Below are 23,105 nucleotides of genomic sequence, written 5' to 3'. Positions count from 1 at the left end.
TTGGGAAGATACGGAGTATAAAGTGCTCAACAGACACGCACACGCACGCGCGCGCGCGCCCCGCCTTGTAAAGAATACTGACTGCTGGGGTGCCTGGATGGCTCAGTCGGTTAGGCGTCCGACTTTGGCTCAGGTCACTATCTGACAGTTTGTGAGTTCCAGCCCTGCATCGGGCTCTGTGCTGACAGCTCGGAGCCTGGAGCCTGTTTCGGATTCTGTGTCTTCCTCTCTCTCTGCCCCTCCCCTGCTCATGCTGTGTCTGTCTCTCAAAAAAAAAAAAAAAAAAAAACATTAAAAATTAAAAAAAAAAAAAAAAGAATACCGATGCTGTCACAATAGGTACCTCCTGTGCTTTTTTTAACATGATTTACGACTGGGTTTTTTGGTGGCCAAGGCAAAAAGGGAAGTATCTATCGTATTACATAATTCTCGTCTGAAGAAAGCATACTTGCTCTTCGGGGGAAGTGTGTGTCTTTCCCTGTTGCACGTTCCGAAGGCAGTCTGTTGCTCAGCACTGGCGTGGAGAGAGAGAGCGCCGGCCTGAGAGGTCTTTCAGGGTGGCCCAGGAGACCCTGACGACTTTGCTCTCCGCCTCTCTCCGCCTCCACCCTGGTCGAAGCTCCCCCTCCTCCTGCACCTAGATCATTAGGTAGCTTCCTCCTTCCTCCATCGAAGGTCGACGCGGCTGAGCTAAGGGCAGCGATGATGGTCCGCAGACAGGGCTTTTGACCTGCTAAGTGACAGGTGTCCGGCCTTTTCTCTAGACCACAAAGCCCGGCAAGGTTCGCAGTTTTAGAAGCACTGCTACCGGAAACCCAAACGAATAAAATGGTTATTCATTTAAAACTCAGCACCTTCTCTCTAGTCTTACTCTCTCAGGCGGTGCCACTTTAGAAGACTTAACAGCCAACAGACTTTGTTTACGGGGAGTTTATTTTTCAAGCTGCAAGTCAGTGTTTGCGTGTGTCTCATGTAAGGAAAGAAAGAATCCTCCGTTGAGCACCAGTAACCTTCACATTTTTCATAGTTACTTTAAAAAGGCAAGATGCTAGCATATTTAGGCTCTATTAGATTCGCTAAAGGGAGTATTAATATATCCGTTTTATCTCTGAGGTCTGCTTTTAAAACAATCTTGTGAGTTAATCTTTTTTTTTTCTTTTCAGTCAGAGCTCCTATTCTGTAAACTACGCCGTCATTACCTTATTTTTATTTTTTCAGGTACCTTTTTTAATCTGTAAAGCAATTTATTAGCGAGCTAGTCTCTATCTTGTAAAAACTTAGCTACCTGTTCTGATGAGATCTTTGTTCTGGATTAGTCCGTAGTATGCGTGCTGTGATTTAAAACTAGCGAAGACAAGGAAATGTTCCAAACAAGACCCTAATTTCCTTTTGTATCTCTGTTTTTTTACAAGAAAGTTTATATGACTGTGGGAAAGTTAGTCTGGATCCCAACATGCTTTATCATGGAGCTTGAAGTGTGCCATTTATAGTAGAAACTTGATTGTTCCAGAAAAATTTTGTAAACATCCCGATAGGTTAGAAGTTTGAATTATGTAACAGATTTGACTTTTTGCCCACTGTTAATATGCGTCACTATGGAGACAGCTTTTCTGCAGTTCTTAAAAGGCCTGAGTCACTTGAGGACACGCATTCCCTGCGGCATTATAGATGAGGGCTTCCAGCTTCCTGGAGCAGAGACGCCCTTAATTGTGTTTGACTGACTCCTGGGCCTGGCTGCCCAGGGCACATTAACGGGGGCCACAGACCGAGTCCAAACTTTCAAAATGTTTGAACATACTGACCATTTGAAATCTTTTACATACTGTATTCTGAATTGTAGGTCACTTCAAGGTGTTGCTTGAGAGAAGTTTTTGTTCAGACAGCTTGGCTTTTTAAAAGCACGGCCCTGATTTCTCTGGGTGAAAAGTTGCTGCGCTTAGTTAAAAAAAAAAAAAAAAAGTAAAATAAAAGCACAGGGCTGTTTTGAGAAAGAGGAAAAGTATTTACAGTTGAAAACACTAAATTGTCACGTCTCGATTAAGAGCCAGTTATCTTTCAGCCAGTGTGAAAGGTTACTCGGAGGGCATGAGCTTCATTTGGTGGATTAGCTTTACAGAAACCCAGCTTTACCCCAACCCTTGCTTCTGTGAATTTATGAGCTATCGTCAAGAGTTTGGTATTTTTATAACCTATGACCTATACCTTTTTTTTTTTTAAGAACTGTTTACTTTGAAAGAATTTCAAACTTATGGAAGAGTTACAGAAACAGTACAAATAACTTGGTTATACCTCTAGTCACCAATTTGTAACATTTGCCACATTTGCTTTTTTTATTTTTGCTCCGTCTACGTATTTTTCTGAACCATTGGGAACCTGGGTTACACTCATCATGCCCCTTTACCCTTAACTCCTCAGGACAAAGGTATTCTCTTAAAATCACTGCACAGTTTTCAAATTCAAGACATTCAGTATTCATATATTGCTTTTTAAGTGATCTACAGTCCATACTCCCGTTGAAGCAGTCACCGTAAGTGATTGATTTCACAGAAGAACTAAATTTTATTTTAAAACTCTGTTCCCACCAAGATCTTTTCTGCTTCCTAGACCTTTTTCAGTGAGCCTTTCATTCCTCCTCGCTGGGTTGTTTTTTGGTTTAACACAGCTTTATGAAGATGTAATTCATATGCCGTACAATTTACCTGTTTAAAGAATACCATTCAACTGTGTTTAGGATGTGCAGTCAACACCCCTAATCTGATTTTAGAACGTTTTCATCCCTATGAAAAGGAAACCCCTCACCCATCTGTTGTCACTCCCCATCGCCTGCCCCCAGCCTAGGCAACCAATCACTGTCTACTTTCTGTCTCCAGATTTGCGTCCTCTGGACATTTCACATAAGTGAAATCATACAACACACGGCCTTTGGTGTCTGGCTTCTTGCATGTAACCTAATGTTTCTCGAAGGTTCAGCCTTGGTGTTGTGTAACAGTACTTCCTTCCTTTTTTATTGCCGAGTAATCTTACGTTGTGTAACTAGGTCTCATTTTAAATGCATTGCTTTGACATTCCCCAGATGCCATGAAAGAAAAAGAAAAAGAAAGAAAGAAATGTCCATTGTACTTCTAGCGAGATGTGCTGTCTAGTTGTCCAGTGTGTCAGAGGCCCTTCATGTGATACTCAGGGGGGGCCAGAGGGTTTAGGCTGGGCTGCACACAAACCAGAGTATGTCATGGGATCACTTAAAAGGGCCTGGGTTGATAACTGCCAGTAAGGAAAACATTCTATGATTAGAAAATAAGACTGTTGTCTCCCTAATATTTTGAAGTAATTTAATTATTTCGGTGGAAACGAGGTCTAGTTTATTACTTAAAATAATAGCTTTATTGGGGCACCTGGGTGGCTCAGTCGGTTAAGCGTCCGACTTCGGCTCAGGTCACGATCTCACAGTTCGTGAGTTCGAGCCCCGCGTGTCTGTGCTGACAGCTGGGAGCCTGGAGCCTGTTTCAGATTATGTGTCGTCTTCTCTCTCTGTTCGTCCCCTGCTCATGCTCTGTCTCTCTGTCTCTCTCAAAAATAAATAAAGATTAAAATAATGGCTTTATTGAGTTATTCACATACCATAACATTTATCCTCTTAAAGTGTACAAGTGGTTTTAGTATAGTCACAGAGTTCTGTAACCACCACCACTATCTAATTCTAGAACATTTCCATTACTCCAGAAGGAAACATGTACCCATTAATAGTCCTTCCCATCTCCCCACACCCCTCCCCTGGCGACCACTGATCTGCTTCATCTCTCTGTGGGTAGGAATGTTACCCTTCTTGATGATGTTGTAAATGGAATTGTTTTTTATTTCCGTATTCAGATTGTTCATTGCCGCTGTGTATGAATACAGTTGCTTCATATGTTGATCTTGTGTCCTGTAACCTTGCTGAACTTACTATAGTAATTTTTTTAGTGTATTCCTTAGTATTTTTTTTAACTTAATTATTTTGAGACAGAGAGCACACCCACGCAAGAGCAGGGGAGGGACAGAGAAGGAGGGAGAGAGAGGGAGGGAGAGGATCCCAAGCAGGCTCCGCGATGTCAGCACAGAGCCCGGCGTGGGGCTCCCATCTCACAAACTGTGAGGTCGCGACCTGAGCCAAAAACCAAGAATTGGACTCTTAACCAACGGAGCCACCCGGGCACCCCATTAGTATTTCCGTGTAATAAGATTATGTAGTCTGTATGAATAAAGATAGCTTTGCTTTTTCCTTTCCAGTCTAGATACTTTATTTCTTTTTTCTTACCTAACTGCTGGTCTGCTACTTTTGAGGGCAGCTCTTACAGGTACAAATATTCTTTCTTTCTTTCTTTTTTTTTTTCAACGTTTATTTATTTTTGGGACAGAGAGAGACAGAGCATGAACGGGGGAGGGGCAGAGAGAGAGGGAGACACAGAATCGGAAACAGGCTCCAGGCTCCGAGCCATCAGCCCAGAGCCCGACGCGGGGCTCGAACTCATGGACCGCGAGATCGTGACCTGGCTGAAGTCGGACGCTTAACCGACTGCGCCACCCAGGCGCCCCTATATTCTTTCATTTTTAAGCAATTGAAATATTTTATAAACATCTAAAAATTTGAAGACGAGAAGCTAAGATTTATATTTTTAAGTTTGTACATTCAAGGACTCTAGACCATGAAAAATTACATTGACCTGAAAAAGGAAAGAAAGCTACGAATGGATAAAACTTGAACATTTTCCAGCGTGCCAGGGACCAAAACATCAATTTAACCTCTTCACCAAAAATTTCAGCTTTGTTTTTAGAGACTTTCTCTATGGGAAAAGTGGAAGGTAGCAGAAATAGAATTGGCAGGATTCACTTTACCAATAGCTTTTCCATGAGGTGGGAAGACACCTTTTTATTTTACTCTCAATGTCATAATGAAGGTAAAGCATTTGATAAACTGTTGACAATTCTAGATAAACTCAGAATGCTGTCAGATCGGAGGCCCTAATTACCGAGTGCAGAGCAGAAAAATCTGCAGTAAGAAAAGGAGATTAAATTAGAGAAGACCTCAATGTAACCGTAAATTTCTCTTGGACACCATGAAAATGGAGCCATTAAAAAGAATACATTTAACCAAATTTATTCTTCAATTTGAATCCTATGTTGGAGTGGGAAAATGCCTCTAAAGAATGTTCTACACAATCCTCCCTTAGTCGCTTTCAGTCAGAACACGGGGCACCTGGGTGGCTCAGTTTAAGCGTCTGACTCTTGCTCTCAGCTCAGGGTTGTAAGTTCAAGCCCCGCCTTGGGCCCTGCGCTGGGCATGAAGCCTACTTAAGAGACAAAGAAGAAAACACATGAGCACTTTTTTTTTTTTTAAGTGTGTTGGCAAGGGTGTGGGAAAATTGGAACCCCTGTGCGTTGTCGGTGGGGACGGAAAATGGTACAGCCGCTGTGGTAGATAACAGGGCAGATTCTCAAAAAATCAAACCTAGAAATTACCACGTGAGCCAGCAATTCCACTTCTGGGCATGTTCCCCTAAGCATTTAAACCGGGGACCTGAACGGATACTTGGACACTCACGTTCATAGCCGCGTTGATCCACTGTAGCCGAAGGCGGAGGCAGTTGACAGATAAATGGGCAAACCGCATGCGGTAGACACACAATGGAGTATCACTCAGCCTTCAAAAGGGACATTCTGACACCTGCTGCGACATAGATGAACCTCAGTGACGCTGCCGAGTGACATAAGCCAGCCACAGAAGGACAAATCCTGTACGATTCCACTCCTATGAGGTCCCTGAAGTAGTCTAATTCAGGAGAGAGAAAGCGGGACGGTGGTTGCCAAGGGACGGCAGAGGAGAATGGGGAGTTATGGGGTGGTTTTTATTTTTTAATGTTTATTCATTTTTTTGAGAGACCGAGAGCAAGTAGGGGAGGGGCAGAGAGAAAGAGAGGGAGACCGAATCCGAAGCAGGCCCCAGGCCGTTAAATCATGACCTGAGTTGAAGGCTGAGCCAGCCAGGCGCCCCAGGGAGTTCGTGTTTAACTCGGTGTGGATTTCTGTTTGTAGGAGATGAAAAAGGTTTGGAGATGGATGGTGACGGTCGCACAACCTTGTGGAGATACGTAATGCCCCTGAACTGTACACTTAAAAAATGGCTAAAATGGTAAATTTTTATGTTGTGTATATGTCACCATGAATTTAAAAAATTAAGAAGCAAAAGGGATATTCTCTTTGACCCTGAGATACTATGCTTTGGCTTTAAATAACATTCATCCAGAGACGCCTGGGTGGCTTAGTCATTTGGGCATCTGACTTCGGCTCAGGTCGTGATCTCACGGTTCATGGGTTCGAGCCCCACATCGGGCTCTGTGCTGACAGCTGGGAGCCTGGAGCCTGCTTCAGATTCTGTGTCTCCCTCTCTCTCTCTGCCCCTCCCCTACTTACATTCTGTCTCTCTCTGTTTCTCAAAAATAAATAAATGTTCAAGAAGAAAAATTAAGTAGGGGCGCCTGGGTGGCGCAGTCGGTTAAGCGTCCGACTTCGGCCAGGTCACGATCTCGCGGTCCGTGAGTTCGAGCCCCGCGTCAGGCTCTGGGCTGATGGCTCAGAGCCTGGAGCCTGTTTCCGATTCTGTGTCTCCCTCTCTCTCTGACCCTCCCCCGTTCATGCTCTGTCTCTCTCTGTCAAAAATAAATAAAGGTTGAAAAAAAAAATTAAAAAAAAAAAAAAAGAAGAAGAAAAATTAAGTAACATTCATCCAGCCTGTGAAAATCATTAGGTTTTTCCATTCTGTAGATCCCTGGTTGGGGCTCTTCTGCAATAAGTCAATATCTGGAAGGTAGGATTATTAGAAATAAGGAAAAAATCGCAAAGAAATATCATCCAGAGACATCTCTGAACCCGTTTCTCAGTGAATTTTGCTATAATGAGGGCATTATTCCCCGTATCAGATGCTCCGCCAGATGCTTGTCCTACCTTACTAGGAGTGCATGTGGAGTACAGACCCTGACTATCTCGGTCCCGTGTGAGCCAGGGAAAAGGCTCCTTGAGAACATGTCAAACTGATGCTTTTGAAACCTGCTTTTCCACTGTAATACGAAAGCAGTATTCTTCAGATTTCGGATGCTGTATTGTACTATAATCCGATACGAGTCTGGGGTCTTGCAAACATTCTGTTCTTCCTTCAAGGAGCTGTGAGGGCTGACGCCTCAGTGTTTTGCCTAGGCTCTGCCTCAGGATTTTAAAGATCTTCTCTTATCATTTAGGTCGATCTTGGAGAAGGAGGGACCAAAGTCACTTTTTAGAGGCTTGGGTCCAAATTTGGTCGGAGTTGCGCCATCAAGGTAAGCTTTAAACTTTTCAGCTGGCTCGCTACCTGTAGTATATAATACTGACTTCTTTCTTACTGAAGCGCATTACTTCTAGATGGCCAGTGTCTTTTTCAGTATGGGATTTGCCTATAAACGTCTGACACATGGAATAGTGATAAGTGCTGGTGTGTCTTTTAGTGTGGGTATGTGTGCATGTGTGTCGTGTGTGTGTGTGTGTGTGTGTGTGTGTGTGTGTGTGTGTGAAAGCATCTAGTTCTTTTATTCTTAAATGAAAATTCATCTGCTCACGTCACCTGGAGTCTTCTCTAGACGAGTGTTTGCTACATCAAGTACGGTGCGTGGCCAGCACCGTGGGCGTCACCTGGAGCTGGTTAGAACTGCACACTCTCGGACTGTGCCCCAGACCTGTATCATAATCTGCATTCTAACAAGATCCCCTGGTGATTCATATGCGCTTGGAACCGCTGATCTGAAGCAATTCTCAAGGCTTCTAGGCTTTACTTGATTTAAAACATCCTCCTTTCTAGCACAAGGCTTAATGCCCTGTAAAGTCTGTTTGACAAGAGTGAATAATAGGTGAGTGTGTGTATAGCATATCTGTGAAAAGTAGATGAGAAACTCCTTCTAGAAATGGCCTGGAGGCCCGGCGGGGAGCTGGGTGACGAGTAAGGTACTTCTGTTATTTCATATAATACTCCGGTCGACTTTAAAGAGAATTATTTTTTAGAACAAAAACGAAAATGTCTTATACAAGGTAAAGACTAAAAGCTTCCTAGAATTCTTGCAGATCAGTGCTCCCAACTTATACACAAATGACCTGAGAATGTTGTAACAATTCAGATTCTTATTAAACCCTTTGTTCCTTTAGAATTTTATAGCATAGGTGTATAAGCTGTTTAAGAAATACAAGTACTAGTCTGTGAGATTATATGGGGTTTGCATTAATAGATGGTGGATACATATAGCAAATAAAGGAAATTGAGTTGTATCTCCTTGTGGAAGGTTTGGTAACGCCTGTTAACCTGCTGTAGGTTCCTGGCTGCCACACCCGTTTAGAACAGCGGGGACCTATAAAAAGCAGACTAATGTTAAATAACAGATAAGTAGTCCAGATCCTAAGTTGAAAAATACACTCTATGATTGATGCATTGGCCAGCCAAAATAAAGAAGCATTTTTCCCTGGCATTGCTGGTGAAGAAGCGGGGAAAATACCAACCAGCACCTACTCCCCAGCCCCAGTAAGAGCCGAGTCAGAAGAGGGAAAGCAGAGACCGGACCAGAGAGCCGTGGGGGAGGCCAGACTCCTCCTATAGGGGTGGCGGTGGGGGTGGGGGGTGTGCGTGTCCAATGGCGGAAGCTCTGCATTGAAAACACGTATGCTGGTAGTTCCTACTGACCCCGAGTCCTCAAAAACCGGTCAGATTACATTTGACGTACTCATTGTGGTGTAAGTCAGGACAAGCGTGCTGTATTTTAGAAGTAGTATTAGAGATTTTAGAAGGTTTAGTGTGTATTTTGATGCTTAAAGGATTGACATTTATCCAGAATGAAGAATCTAAATGGACTCTGTATATTACCCAAATCTCACCGGCCTCAGTTATTTTGGATACTTGACCATCACTGGGCCCTTTCTGGAGGGACACGCAGGAGCTTTCTGCAGGTGCCTGCAGCAGCTTTTGGTTTGACAGATAAGGTCCAGCTTTTGGTTACACGTCAACCTTCTTTCTCCTAATTTCCTAAACTTCTCAGAGGTCGTGGAGGGACGCATATAGTGCCATGCCGATGTCTGTAGTGTTCTCTCTTTCTTCCACCAGGGCTGTGTACTTTGCGTGTTACTCCAAAGCCAAAGAGCAGTTCAATGGCATTTTCGTGCCTAACAGTAATACTGTGCATATTTTCTCAGCCGGCTCTGCAGGTAGGTCACCCCCCCAGTGAGTGGAGACCAGCTTCTCGCTTTCCTGAAGCACGTGTTGTGCCATGCAGCTTTGTCCAGGAATTAGAAATCAGCTCTCTTCCTCTTTTGCCTCAAACCATTTTTCTGGCACTTCATGTTAGAACTCAGGAAGCATGAATGTGCGAGAATAGTTTGTAACTTGGTTCCATTTTCCCCGCTAACTAAAACTTTTATTCTCCCTCAGAATTTACACGTGCCCATGCATACTGCTGGTCAGTGTTCTGTTTCTTTTGAAGGAATATCGGGCGCCTGGGGGCTCAGTCGGTTAAGCATCCGACTTCCGCTCAGGTCATGATCTCTCGGTTTGTGCGTTCGAGCCCCGCGTTGGGTTCTGGGCTGACAGCTCAGAGCCTAGAGTCTGCTTCGGATTCTGTGTCTCCCTCTCTCTGCCCCTCCCCCCCACACACACATTTTCTCTCTCTCTCTCTCTCTCTCTCTCTCTCTCTCTCTCAAAAATACAGAAACATGAAAAAAACTAAAAATAAATAAAAATAAAGGCATATTAATGCATTTTCATGTCTTTCTGTTTCATTAAATTATTTTAAAAATTTGAGGGCTTTTTTGTGACTCCCCACGGTGTCCAGCTAAGTTACCCTGTGTACTATTGGCGTTTCTGGCCTTAACAGCTGGACACTGTGACGAGGGCTTGGGGCTTGTGGAGTGTTCTTTGAGTAAGGCTCCTACCAGATCAGATAGTATCTATTCTCTTGAGGGAGTCATTGTACTTACTCTAGAAAATTCATAACAGGATTTATTCCCCCAGGAAATACTTGGAAAAGACCACGGACTTGCAGATTGCTGAGGGAAGGCTGTGTCTTTACGGATATTGTATGCGGTTTTCATTTTTTGTTTTTAAAGATCTTTCTTTTTTTTTTTTTTTTAAAGTAATCTCTACCCCCAGCCTGGGGCTCGAACTCATGACCCCGAGATCGAGAGTCACACACTACACTGACCGAGCCAGCCAGGAGCCCCTAAGTGTCATTTGATGACTTGTGTAAATAGAAGGTATTTCCGAGAACTTAAGTTGGCATTCTGTGAAAAATCTCTGCCTTCTGCCGGCCTGTGAGGTGTGCGTCCACCAGTCTTGTCTGCCTCTGTCGCTCCAGATGGAAGTTCTAGTAGCCCATCTGAGTAGTCACGGATGATAATTACTGGACCCCAAGCAGGAGGATAGTGAACGCAGAGCTGCTTCTCACAAGAGAAACGGGACCCTACTGAACATGGAGGTCCGGGACGGGGGGACACGCAGAGCGGGAGCTGGTGGGTCCTCACTTCTGAGGGCGGTAGCGAGCCAGGAGCTCCACCCTGTCATCGGTTTTGAAACTTTTGCCAAATTAACTCAGAGGAACCTTTGGTAAGGAAAGCGGACCCGGAAGGAGTTTTCTAAACCACTGTCTGGGTTCCTCATGAACCTGCTTCGGACCCTGGAGAGGACGAGGCATTCAGAACTCGCTGTGTGTCAGGCTGACACCGTGACACTGTGCGTGTTGGTTGGTCTGGAACAGTCAGTAGTATTAAGATGAGGAAGACCGACTTTAAAAAAATGGTTCCTAGAAGCATAGCAGTCTTAAAACTTCAATTTCTTGAAGTGATGAGTTGGGTATTAAAATGTAGATGTTTGAATTCAGGTAAGTGGAGATTTCGTGGCTTCTGTTTTACATTTGATGTAAGGTGACCTTTTTGGGTTAGATCACCAGCTTCTTTTTTATTTATTTATTTATTTATTTATTTATTTTTTTTTTTTTTAAATTTTTTTTTTCAACGTTTATTTATTTTTGGGACAGAGAGAGACAGAGCATGAACGGGGGAGGGGCAGAGAGAGAGGGAGACACAGAATCGGAAACAGGCTCCAGGCTCTGAGCCATCAGCCCAGAGCCTGACGCGGGGCTCGAACTCATGGACCGCGAGATCGTGACCTGGCTGAAGTCGGACGCTTAACCGACTGCGCCACCCAGGCGCCCCTAGATCACCAGCTTCTTAAAACATACTTCTGGACCTGAAATTTATAAATTGAGGTTTAGAATAGTTTCCGTATTTACCGTAGAGATTAGATTTACCAAAATATCAACAGCACCACCTACAGGTTGGAGAGACTTGACAGGGCTCTAGAAAATTGAGAGATTTCTTTTAGGTCCAGCATAACAATGGATGTTACATTTTAGGGCTGTAACTTCCATCTGCAGTATAGAACTGCTTCTTACTATTCCTTTTTTTTTTTTTTTTAAGTTTATTTATTTTGAGAGAGAGAGAGCGAGCACAGGGGAGGGGCAGAGAGAGAGAATCCCAAGCAGCTTCCACACTCAGCATGGGGGACGACGTGTGGCTTGAACGCACAAACCGTGAGATTATGACCTGAGCCAAAGCCCGATGCTCAACCGACTGAACCATCCCAGTGCCCGTATCTATTTTTAGTATTAAGCCATTTAACTCCTGACCTCAAAGTTTATCATATGAAATAGACAACTTGAATAAACATGGACTATGTTCAATGATGATATTTTCTGGATTTTATCTTCCAGCTTTTGTCACAAATACCTTAATGAATCCTATATGGATGGTTAAAACCCGGATGCAGCTGGAACGGAAGTAAGTTACCAATTGTTCCTTCCTTAATATTCTTGGGATCTTTTTCTTCCTCCCAATTCCAGTGGTGAAGTGATGGGTACGGAGTCCTTAGCCATCCCCATCCTGGTTTTTTTTTCTGAACATAAGCCTATGTAGAAACTCCTTTTGTTTTGAGATGTGTGTTGCCAGGCACCGTGGGGAGGTGAGGGCCAACAGAAACAACACCCAACAGAGGTTGGCAGTTCACTCACGTGGCCCCTGAGGTGCTCCTGACTTCCTCTCGGATGGTTGGTGGGTCTCTAGGCCGACCCCACCCCCAGTTGGAGCACTGAGGGATCTCCTCCAGATGGCCTCTCTCTCAAGTGGGCAGAGGGTAGGACAAGGGTAGGACAAGGGTAGAATGGTGGGTCAAGGGTAGGACAGCAAGGGCTGTCAGGCCTCCAGGACGCTAATAAAAATTTTTTTAAGTTTATTTTTATTTATTTTGAGAGAGAGAGAAAGTGGGGGGAGGGAGCAGAGAGAGAGGGAGAGCGAGAATCCCAAGCAGGCTCCACGCTGCCAGAGCAGAGCCGGACGTGAGATCATGACCTGAGCCTGAGTCAGATGCTTAACTGACAGAGCCACGCAGGCGCCCCTGTACTAGAGTTCTAAGAACTCTTGTGTGACTGTGTCGTGGGGAAATGTGTGTGGGCTCTGGAAACTGTCAGCTAGTCTAGTCTAACTCTGAGCCACCTCTAAAGGGAGAACTAGAACATCCCCTGGAAGCGTAGCTAGGGGTCTGCCTTAGCTTTTCTAGTGACCACAAAAACCTCTGAATTGGTCTCAGATTCCATGTTTCCCTCGAGCCATTCTGTGCGAAAGAACCTTCTAGAATGTATCAGATCTCATTGTTTTGGACAGATCACTTGCTCACTCCTTTCAGGAGTCTTGTTTTCTCTCACGGTCACATCCTAACTGCTGGGCTTAACATCCAAGGTCCTTTGCAGTTTTCTAAAACTGTCGTGTGCTCTTATGCATCCGTCTCCCCATGTGCTGTCCCTCGCCAGGACTCCCTCTCCCCCTCTGGTCCCTCAAGAACACCTGCTTGTCCTTGAGGCTTCTGAGCAGCATCCTCTCCTGGAAACCTTTGGTGATGACTCTGCACTTCAGGTGTGCCACACAGAGTCACTCCTGCTTAGTAGCACATACGTGTGCAAGTCAGCTCAGAGCCTTTATGTGCGCTCTTTTATTTTCTTCAACGTTTTTTTTTTTTTTTTTTTTTTTTATTTATTTTTGGGACAGAGAGAGACAGAGCATGAACGGGGGAGGGTCAGAGAGAGAGGGAGACACAGAATCGGAAACAGGCTCCAGGCTCCGAGCCATCAGCCCAGAGCCTGACGCGGGGCTCGAACTCCCGGACCGCGAGATCGTGACCTGGCTAAAGTCAGACGCCCAACCGACTGCGCCACCCAGGCGCCCCTATGTGCGCTCTTTTAAATCCACCTGGGAACGCTCCACGTTGAGGACATTTTAAAGCTTTGTTTGGATGGGCTCTGCTAACACGTCCTGCAACAACGAGCGTGGATGCTTGCTGTGCACTGGTCACTGGGGAAACAGCAGGGAGTAAGACCTAGGCCCTGCCTTCCAGAAGCTCACAGCTTTACAGAAATAAAAGAGCATTAGAGTCTAACGAGATAGGGGCCGGAAATGGTAAGGACCCCAAAGGGTCCCTAGTGCACTCCAGGCAGGGTGGGCACAGGGAGGGCCTCCTCCAGCAGTGATGGCCCCCTTACCTTCTGGAAAATAACTGGGGGTGGGCCGCACGGCAGGTGCATCGGGCAGAGAACGGAGTGTGGGGAATGTCTAGAGAAGCCTTGTTCGCAGGGAGCTGGAAGAAGGGAAACATCTGGAGTATGCTGCGCGTGCATGTGCTAAAGCAGGGAGAGGAGCCAAGGCTGCAGAAATGCGGGGGGGGGGGGGCACATTCTTAAAAACCCTGGGAGGGCTTGGAATTTGGCCTTGGGCTGTATTTTGAGGGCCATGGAGAGCCATTAGAGCCGTGGTTCAGGGCAGGAGTGGGGAACGCTTTGTCCCCCAGGGGACATTTGACAGTGTGTGGAGACCTTGTGACAATTCAGGTAGGGTGCTGCTGGCATCTACTGGGTAAAGGTTGGGGTACTGCTAAACTTCCCATGATGCATAGGACAGCTTCCACAACAGATAATCATCTAGCTGAGAGTGTCAGTGCCCAGGTTGAGAAGCCCTGCGTTAGAGGATTTTAAGCAGGGCAGTGGTGTGGTTGGCTCGGTGCTAGAAAGGTCGCTCCAGCTAGGATGTGGAAAGACACAGTGAAGAAGCGAGGGAGCCTGCTGTGACCGGTTGGAAGCGGTGGGCTTCAGCCCCCAGGGAGGGGTCTTTGATGTGGGCCAGTGGAAACAGGGTCAGGTCCCAGGATTCGGCTTGCATCGGGCAGTTTAGGATGCTTTCTATCGTGAGCCAAGAGCAGCCAAGCCTGAGGCCTTTTATTAGTTACCGGGCAGCGTTTCCATGTTCATAATTTCATAAATTGAGAAATAATGGGATCTGGAGACTCGGGTTAAGAAAGCACTCCCTTACACTCAGTGCCCAGTCAGAATGTTGGTGAGGTTTCCTTCAGCATTTTCTTAAAGCCTGTTTGTACCGTGATTGGAATTACACTCTGCATGTAATTTTGTCCTTTCTGCTCACGCGGTTCCGCCTAGCTTCCTGCCTTTACAACTATTTCAATCTGGTGTGTGTATCATGGTTTACTTATCTATTTCTATTTTTAGATATTTGGATTGTTCTGATTATATTGCGGTTGTGTTTTCCTCTGATGAACATCTTCCTTTGTACAGCTCTTTGCAAAATTAGGTCAGGAGCTCTGGACATGTTTTTAGGACTCTTGGTACAGATGCACGTAGTGTTCTGTGGGCTTATCGGGTGTCCCATCTGGTGGGCTAGGGCTCAGCCGAACACAGAAGAAGGAAGACACATGTCACCTGCCGTGCGTACCATTTCTCTTTATACTCAGCGCTCAGTTTTTGCGGCTTGGGACAGGAACCGGGCTCGTGAGCGTGCCTTTTAACGGCTTTTCGCTGGTCTTGTGTCCGCAGAGTGAGAGGCTCCAAGCAGATGAACACACTCCAGTGTGCTCGCTACGTTTACCAGACGGAAGGCATTCGTGGCTTCTACAGGGGATTAACCGCCTCGTATGCCGGGATTTCAGAAACTATCATCTGTTTTGCTATTTATGAAAGTTTAAAGAAGTATCTGAAAGAAGCTCCATTAGCCTCTTCTACAAATGGGACTGAGAAAACTTCCACGAGTTTTTTTGGACTTATGGCAGCCGCTGCTATTTCTAAAGGATGTGCTTCCTGCATTGCTTATCCACACGGTGTGTTTTGCTTTTTCTTCCCAAACAGTAGAACAGCCGTGAGGTTCGTGGCGTTTGGCGGTATTATCTAGTGTATCCGCGGCTCACGTCGAAGTGCAGACACCTGCGGGTGCTAAGTAACGGGGGACGTGTGGAACTGGCTTCAGCTGTCTGTAGGTTACCCGAGTGTCAGGAACTCAGCTCTACTCCGTTCCAGCTAATTGTGGCCAAAACGTACTGTGCAGAATGTGGGCCCTGTGTTGTAGAACTTGAGATGTTTTCAAAGAAGCCAAAAATCTGGATTTTATTTTACATTCCTCGATTTAAAAAAATGACACGAGTGCCAAACTAAACAAAACAAAACAACAAACCTCTCAGCTTCCACTTTGTGCTGAGTAAGGCTACTCTGCTAAGTCCATTTTTTAAGGAATTATAGACGTAATGTTCCATTGACCTACTTAAAAAAAATAGCTTAGTTTATTGTACCACGAAAAACAGGTTTTGTTTTCAAAAGCCTGCTACACTGTCGGCTATGACAAATGTACCTGTCATTTCACAAGCAGGTAATTGAGTTCCCATCATATACTAGGGCACGAAGCAGCCCCACGGGGCTCACGGAGAAGAGGGCGGGACACCTCCCGTGGGGTAGGGAGACAGAAGCGTGTGCACTGAGGTCTGCGAGACAAGCAGTGACAGGTGTCATGTTGGGGGTGCCTGGGTGGGGGAGGGCCAGGTGTGCCAAGGTTTGAAAATGGAGGAGGCAGCTTTTAAGCTGGACAGAGTGGAGAAGGATTTTAATAGGAGAGAAGGTTGGGGAGTACATGAAAAAAAAAATCGTGTTAATGATACTGTCACACTTAATAAAAATTACACCTTCCGTGAAATTACAGTGTTGGTTTAATTGAGAGTAGAAAACCACAGACTATCTTTAAATGAAGTCCCATTCAAACCAAGCTTTTTTTAATCCCTTAAAAATTACTTTGTACTTTTGTATTACATGTAATGTCCCTAATTGACCATTTCCCAGAGTCAGAAAAGGTTCTAAAAAGATTGTGACTTCTCATTGTTCCGAAGTGACCGTGCTGTCCAAACAGAGCTGAGATGGCAAATAGCCAGAGATGTACGTTGACAGTCCGGGGCTGTGTGCTTTGAGTTCTCTCATCGTATTGCCTGATAATGCAGTCCGTTCGTAGCATAAAGTATGTGTTTCTCTCTGCAGAAGTCATAAGGACACGGCTCCGGGAGGAAGGCACCAAGTACAGGTCTTTCATCCAGACCGCTCGGCTGGTCTTCCGGGAAGAAGGTTACCTTGCCTTTTACAGGGGACTCTTTGCCCAGCTCATCCGGCAGATACCGAATACTGCCATCGTGTTGTCTACGTATGAGTTAATTGTGTACCTGTTAGAAGACCGTACTCAGTAAGAGGCCAGAAAATTGTGCTCTAGAATAAAATTGAAAAACTCTAGAGAATTTTTTTTTCCGTTGATGTTTAGAACGTTTGGGACGGAAACAGGAAAGGCCATAAGATATGTGGCTCGTATCACCTGTCGGACATTTCCTTTTGGATTCATGTTTTCTGGAAGGTTTAAATTCATTAACGTTAATAGTTAATTATAACTTTGGTGGGTTTTTTTTTTAACTTAAAAGGATTCAGGATTGAGCAGCAGCTAAATTAAATCATGCTATTTAATTTCAGTATAAATTTGGTTTGTGTCCTTTTTTATGTTCACTGTGCTATAAACTATGGCTAAGGAATTTAGTGAAATGTAACCCTAGAAATGCAGAGAAAACCCGTAAAATCAGAATCCAATTTGTTTCATAATCTGAAGCCACACTGCTGAACAGTAAGATGTGTCACATTTTGGTGGCACTGGGTGGACCAGGACAGACTTCCCAGCCATTTTTCTTTTCTATACATTTCCAAGTCTCGTGCAGATTGATAATTTAAGCTTTCAGCCTAGTGAGTTAAAAAAAAATAAATTAATTAAAACTTTCTGCCACCAAATGTTTTAAACTGTGAACATGTTTCTAAAGTTATCCTTTATCCCCAGTTTGAACCAAAGGCAAGAGTTTTAACGAACTATGTGCCAATTGCCTTACTCCTGGACCTATTTCCAGAAGTTAAGCCTGGTCAAGCCCAGGTACCTTGTTAAGTGTCGGCTGTGAATGTGGAATCTGGTGAGTAATAGACCTTTCCTGTCAGGTCTTTAACCCTGTTCTTGGTTCCCTAGAACTGGAGGGGAAGAACCTGACACAGGGTTGAGTGCCCACCCCTTGGAGAGTTCACTTTATTCTGACAGGAGGTGTATTTAAATATGGTGTTTTTTTTTTTAATTAAACACCTAGAAATGACAAATTACCAGAATTTTAGCCACACTGAGTCACCACTCCCTCTTTCTTTTTTAACTTTATTTAGTTTTGAGAGAGAGAGTACACACGAGTAGGGGAGGGGCAGAGAGAGGAGCCAGAATCCCAGACAGGCTCCACGCCGCCAGCATGAGCCTGATGGGGCCCGAACCCACGAACTGTGAGCTCGTGACCTGAGCCACGATCAAGAGTTGAACACTTAACTGAGGCATCACCCAGGCACCCCCACCACTCCCCGCTTTTAAAGGAAATTTAATAAGGGACAAAAAGCAATACAGAAGGCAGGTAAGACCAGTGGTCTTTCAAGAGCTCTTTCCTTGGAACTTGCTTATTTGTTCACGAAGGTTGGTTTTCGGTCTGAATATCCAGAAAGATGCCGGATTCCAATGACTGACGCACAGTAGCTTCAGATCCGGTTGTAGATGCTCTGGTGGGGATGAAAGCAGGATGTTTTCAAATTGTGTTTAAACAAAATTTTTTTTTTTAATTTTTTGTAATGTTTATTTACTTTTGAGAGAGAGAGACAGCGCAAGTGGGAGAGGGGCAGAACGAGAGAAGGAGACACAATGTATAGCAGGCTCCAGGCCCTGAGCTGTCAGCACAGAGCCCAATGCGGGGCTCAAACTCATGAACTGCAAGATCATGACCGGAGCCAAAGTCAGACGCTTAACCGACTGAGCCACCCAGGCGCCCCTAAAAAGAAGTTTTTTCTTTAACGTTTTCTTTTTTTTTTTTTTTTTTTTTTTTAAATTTTTTTTTTTTCAACGTTTATTTATTTTTGGGACAGAGAGAGACAGAGCATGAACGGGGGAGGAGCAGAGAGAGAGGGAGACACAGAATCGGAAACAGGCTCCAGGCTCTGAGCCATCAGCCCAGAGCCTGACGCGGGGCTCGAACTCACAGACCGCGAGATCGTGACCTGGCTGAAGTCGGACGCTTAACCGACTGCGCCACCCAGGCGCCCCTAACGTTTTCTTTTTTGAGAGAGACTAAGGCGTGATCAGGTGAGGGGCAGAGAGAGAGGGAGACACGAATCCAAAGCAGGCTCTAGGCTCTGAGCTGTCAGCACGGAACCCAGTGTGGGGCTCAAACCCGCGAACACGAGATCATGACCTGAGCTGAACTCGGACGCTCAACTGACTGAGCCACCCAGGCGTCCCTCAAATTGTGTTTATATTAGAGTTTAATTTTGTTCACCTTTAGTCATGAAGGTTATCGGTGTGCTTGAGCTCACTAGTGGAATTTACTTCAACTGTCGACAACTGTGTAAAAGTCAAAATAAATGACTTTAGTCAAGCATCAGTGCTTCTAAGATGCATGGCACTTGTTTCAGATTCTGTGTGTCTCCCTCTTTCTCTGACCCTCCCCTGTTCATGCTCTCTCTCTGTCTCAAAAATAAATAAATGTTAAAAAAAATTAAAAAAAATTAAATGTATAAAATGCATGGCAGTCAAGAGATTTCTATTCCAGAAGCTCAGTTTAACTGCTGGATAGTGGCGTTTAACAACATTTTCCTGTTTTATTATTCATATTAAAACCTGCATTTTTCCTCAAGATTTTATCTAATATGAAGTTTAAAAATTATGGGCGCCTGGGTGGCTCGGTTGGCTGAGCGTCCAACTTTAGGTCAGGTCATTTCTCGCTGTTCAGGAGTTCGAACCTCACCTCGGGCCCTCTTCTGTCAGCGCGGAACCCACTTCAGATCCTCTGCCCCTCCCCCGCTCGCTCTCTCCCTCTCTCTCTAAAAAATAAATATTAAATAAATAAAAACCAGGTTGCTTGGGGTGTCTGGGTGGCTCAGTCGGTTAAGCATCCAACTTGATCTCAGCTCAGGTCTTGATCTCAGGGTCGTGAGCTCAAGCCTGCATTGGGCTCCGTGCTCAGTGTGGAGCCTCCTTAAAAAAAAAAAAGGTCGCTTAATATTCACTAATTGGTCACAAGAATTGTTTGGAAATCATTTTCATTTCTGCGTTCTCGAATTAATAACTTGGATGCAGACCTAGGATAATTTAGTTCTCTGCTTGCTTCTCTTGCACCAGGGCATTGACATGAGACAGGTGAGCCCCAGAAATAGGAAGAAAATAAGCAGGAAACTCTATAAAGGGGCTTGTTGTTTGAAATGGGAATTGTCACTGTTTGAGCTGTCAGGGAGAGATCCCACGATTTATTTCTCTCTTCTCTACAGGCTTAGTCCACGGGATGGCATTATTTTTGAGTAGTCCTAAGACTCGTAAAAGCCCCATTGTTCACCCATTGGGTGCCACACACTGTAAGAGGTTCCATGTTTTCTCATCTGAGTTCTTTCTGACACAACCTTGTGAGGCAGGCATTAACCACCCTCCACAGTTTACAAATAAGAGAGGCTCAAGTTTAATGACGTGCTCGAGGTCTGAGAGACAGTAAGTAGTAAAATGGCCAACAGTGGCTTCGTTGAATAGATGACCAGAAGGTAGAGGGGGCATCTGAGCCTGTGGAATGGTCAGACTGAAGCCAAGTTCCAGCAGACCATTCCGTTCACTTAAGGATCACGAGCTCACGGGCATTACCACCGACGAAAGTGAGACGATACTAGTAACACCCAGGGCGGAATCGTTGGGTGCGTTCTCTGTCAACGTAGAACTCTGAGCCCATCCTGTGAGTGGGGGACGTGATGCGGTCACTGACTCTGAACTTGGAAAGAAAACGGTACTTAAATAGAGTGCCACCAGTTTTGAAGGAGGTTTCACAGCTGCTGTTCATCCATTTGTGGTGAAGGCAGCAACACGCCAAAGGAAAGGCCTTGGCTCTGACACCCGCTTGTTAGGGAAGGGCCAGTGTGGCCACCACCCAGCTTCCAGGCCCTGCTCCCTGCCTCCGCGGGTCCTAGTAAATGCATGACAAGGGTGCGGGACAGATTAACTGGCAACGGGAAACAAAGGAAGCATTTGCTGCTAAATAACCGGGACACCGACACTGCCCACCAGAGGAAGAACTCTGATGTTGACGTCAGAAAACACTGGAAAAGTGCACTGAGACGTATATTGTGTGATTAAACACAAATATCTACAACCAGCTAGAGGTTTCTTAGTTATGAAAGTAATTCAGCTCAAGCCAGTAACCTAGAAACTGGCACCAAGTGAATCTTCTCTTAAATCCACCTGCCCGGGGTGACTTTGCCAGTTCAGTGTTAACAGTCTCCGATTCCCTGCAAGCATACACATATTCTAGGGGGTTCTTAATTCAAACGTTGTTATTAGCGAAATCAATGTGCATGTCCCATTTTCTTGAAGACTATCCTCCCTCCAGGCCAACGACACCCATGGACATGACCTACCCAAGCAGGGCTGTCCTGTGATTTGTTCGCCCTCGTCCCCATGGGTGCATGTTCATGTTTCCATAAGCTAATTTTTTGTCCAGCGGAGTGGCTTAAAGAGCGGCAACTTAGGGCAAAACAGCTCTGCAAGACGGCCGGGCTGGGCCACGCGTTGGGAAGACCACACCGGCGGGAGAAACGACACGCAGTCTGTGGCCCCAGGCGCTAAGGTTGGCGGACTTTGCCAGAGGCGGCGTGCGCGGCGGGAAAGGAGGAAGGCGGGGCTGCCGGGCGCCGTGCCGCCTCCCACCTCCCGCCGCTTGGGGGCGCGCGCCGGCTGGCGCCTCGGCTTCCGCCGGCGCCCCGCCCCCCGGGCTCGCCCCGAGCTCCGGTTGGCTGCGCGGCGGGAGCGCGCCGAGTCAGGGGGCGGGCCCGCGCCGGCTACAAAGCGGCGAAGGTCACGGCGCGAGCAGGCGCGCGCCGCCGCCCCGCGTCCCGCCTGCGGCCCGCGGCCATCGGCCCCCCCACCCAGCGGCCCACGGCCCGCCGCCCGCCGCCCGCCGCCCGCCGCCCGCAGCCCGCGCGGGGAGCCATGGAGGGAGTGAGCGCGCTCCTGGCCCGTTGCCCCACGGCCGGCCTGGCCGGCGGCCTGGGGGTCACGGCGTGCGCCGCGGCCGGCGTGCTGCTCTACCGGATCGCGCGGAGGTGAGTGCTCGCGGCCCACGCGGCCTCGACCCGCCGCCCGCCGCCCGCCCCGGCCGGCTCCGGGGCCGCACGGCGCCTCCCTACCCGCGAGGCCGCGGCGTGGGGGTGGGGGCCCGGCCCGTGTGCCCCCGCGCGGCGACCCGTTCTGCACGCTTGCGTCCCCGGGGTGGGGGCCGGGTTTGGAATCTGGGGTCGGGAAGCGGCCGGGGTGGAGGGGTGGGCCCGGGGGATCCCAGGAATGCGGGGCGGACGACGACAGCCAGCGCGTGGGTTACAAACTTCCTCCCCCACGGAGACGCGTGCCTGCCGAGCCGCGCGATCTGCAGGGCCGCCCCACGCCCACCTCGGCGCCCGACACCCGCGGGAGATTCCAGCGGAGATCGGACTGCGCGGTTTTCCACCTTCAGCCCAGCTCCCTGCTCCTCGGGCGCGCTTTGGGGTGGCAGGGCACTAGCCGGCACTTTCTGGTCTGCATACGCGGTCTCAGGCGTTGTTCCGATTTCACGGGGGCCCGGTCAGAGTCACAACCCCTTGCTCTCTCTAGAGAAGGAAGCTGAGGGACAAAAGAGCTAAATTGCCACTAATTAGAAGGGCCACCGTGCGCACCGAAGCCTGGCCCTGGAGCCTGTATTCCTAACCCCTGGGCGACACTGCCCCCAAGAGCTGGAAAGCCTGATGATACTCTTAGATGGGCTGGGGCTGCTGCTGAGCTGAGCTGGTTCGATAGTTGCCCCAGCCCTTGGCAGGGCTCAGAGATCATGCTGACCCCCATATTCAGAGCTGGCCTCTCTGATGGGGCCCCCAAGATCAGGGATTAAAAAGCTTAGTGGCCTCCTGCTTCGGCAGGGCCTCAGGAGCAGCCCAGCTGTTTCCCCATCTGATCCAGGCTCTCAGAGGACAGGCGGGGGGGGGGAAAGGTGGGGTCGTGCGAACGTTCTGGGGACAGAATGGGATCTGCAAGGGACCTGCAGAGCTCGGGTTATGAGGTGAGAGAAGAGAAGGAACTTGCCTGCGGTCATGTAGCAAGCGGCTAGAGCTGGGATTTGAACCTGGGCGGTCTGGCTGTTCTTCCTTAATCGCCGCTCTGTACTGCTTCTCACCCAAGGGAGAGAGAAGTGAGGGTGACTGAGTCACAGGCTTCCTGGAGGAGGAAGGGTAGGAGGGACATCAGCTGCACCTGCAGGATGAGCCAGACTGGCAGGCCGAGGAGGGGGTGGCCTCCCAGGGGAAGATAGCTGGGATTGAAGGAGCTCCCAAGGGGGCCTCTGACACCCCACGTCTCCCAGTGGCCCAGCCGCTGCGCAGTTTCTGGAAGCGCGGCCAGCGGGTTCAGAGTGGTCATTTTATGCAAGGGAGCTGAAGTGCAGAGGCAGGTGGCCATTGGCTCTGCTTCCCAGGGCATGTGGACAGCAGAGCAGAGGCCAGGGCCCGGTTTGTCTCCGGGACGCCGCTGCCTCCCAGTTACGCTGGGATGGGGCGAGTTGCGCTAAGGATCAGGGCCTGGGCCAAGCTTCA

At 47.3% G+C, this 23,105-nt stretch overlaps 2 protein-coding genes across 3 annotated transcripts in view; both read left to right on the top strand.

Annotated features, from left to right (window-relative positions):
* SLC25A33 (solute carrier family 25 member 33) overlaps positions 1-16,928 on the top strand; it is a 34,685-nt gene extending 17,757 nt beyond the window's left edge. Inside the window, exons 1-6 of one of the 2 annotated variants that reach the window (XM_047084584.1) lie at positions 5,964-6,166; positions 7,269-7,346; positions 9,149-9,249; positions 11,808-11,874; positions 14,967-15,247; positions 16,446-16,928. In XM_047084584.1, coding sequence (XP_046940540.1) covers positions 6,090-6,166; positions 7,269-7,346; positions 9,149-9,249; positions 11,808-11,874; positions 14,967-15,247; positions 16,446-16,648 — 807 coding nt within the window. In that variant the 5' untranslated portion in view covers positions 5,964-6,089 and the 3' untranslated portion in view covers positions 16,649-16,928. Of the gene's footprint in view, positions 1-5,963; positions 6,167-7,268; positions 7,347-9,148; positions 9,250-11,807; positions 11,875-14,966; positions 15,248-16,445 lie in introns of those variants that run through there. The other variant, XM_047084583.1, reaches the window with a different exon arrangement.
* A 4,549-nt stretch (positions 16,929-21,477) lies between these two features.
* Positions 21,478-23,105, top strand: part of TMEM201 (transmembrane protein 201) — a 28,092-nt gene continuing 26,464 nt past the window's right edge. The window contains exon 1 of the mRNA XM_047085531.1: positions 21,478-21,590. Within this exon, the coding sequence (XP_046941487.1) occupies positions 21,478-21,590 (113 nt within the window). The remainder of the gene's footprint in view (positions 21,591-23,105) is intronic.

Source organism: Lynx rufus, unplaced genomic scaffold (assembly GCF_022079265.1).
Source record: "Lynx rufus isolate CCGP_SWC_20201006 ecotype Redwood Valley unplaced genomic scaffold, mLynRuf1.p SCAF_2, whole genome shotgun sequence".
In the NCBI taxonomy this organism is placed as follows: domain Eukaryota; kingdom Metazoa; phylum Chordata; class Mammalia; order Carnivora; family Felidae; genus Lynx; species Lynx rufus.
Note: the sequence above shows the minus strand (reverse complement) of the source record. Positions and strands in the feature narration are given on the sequence as shown.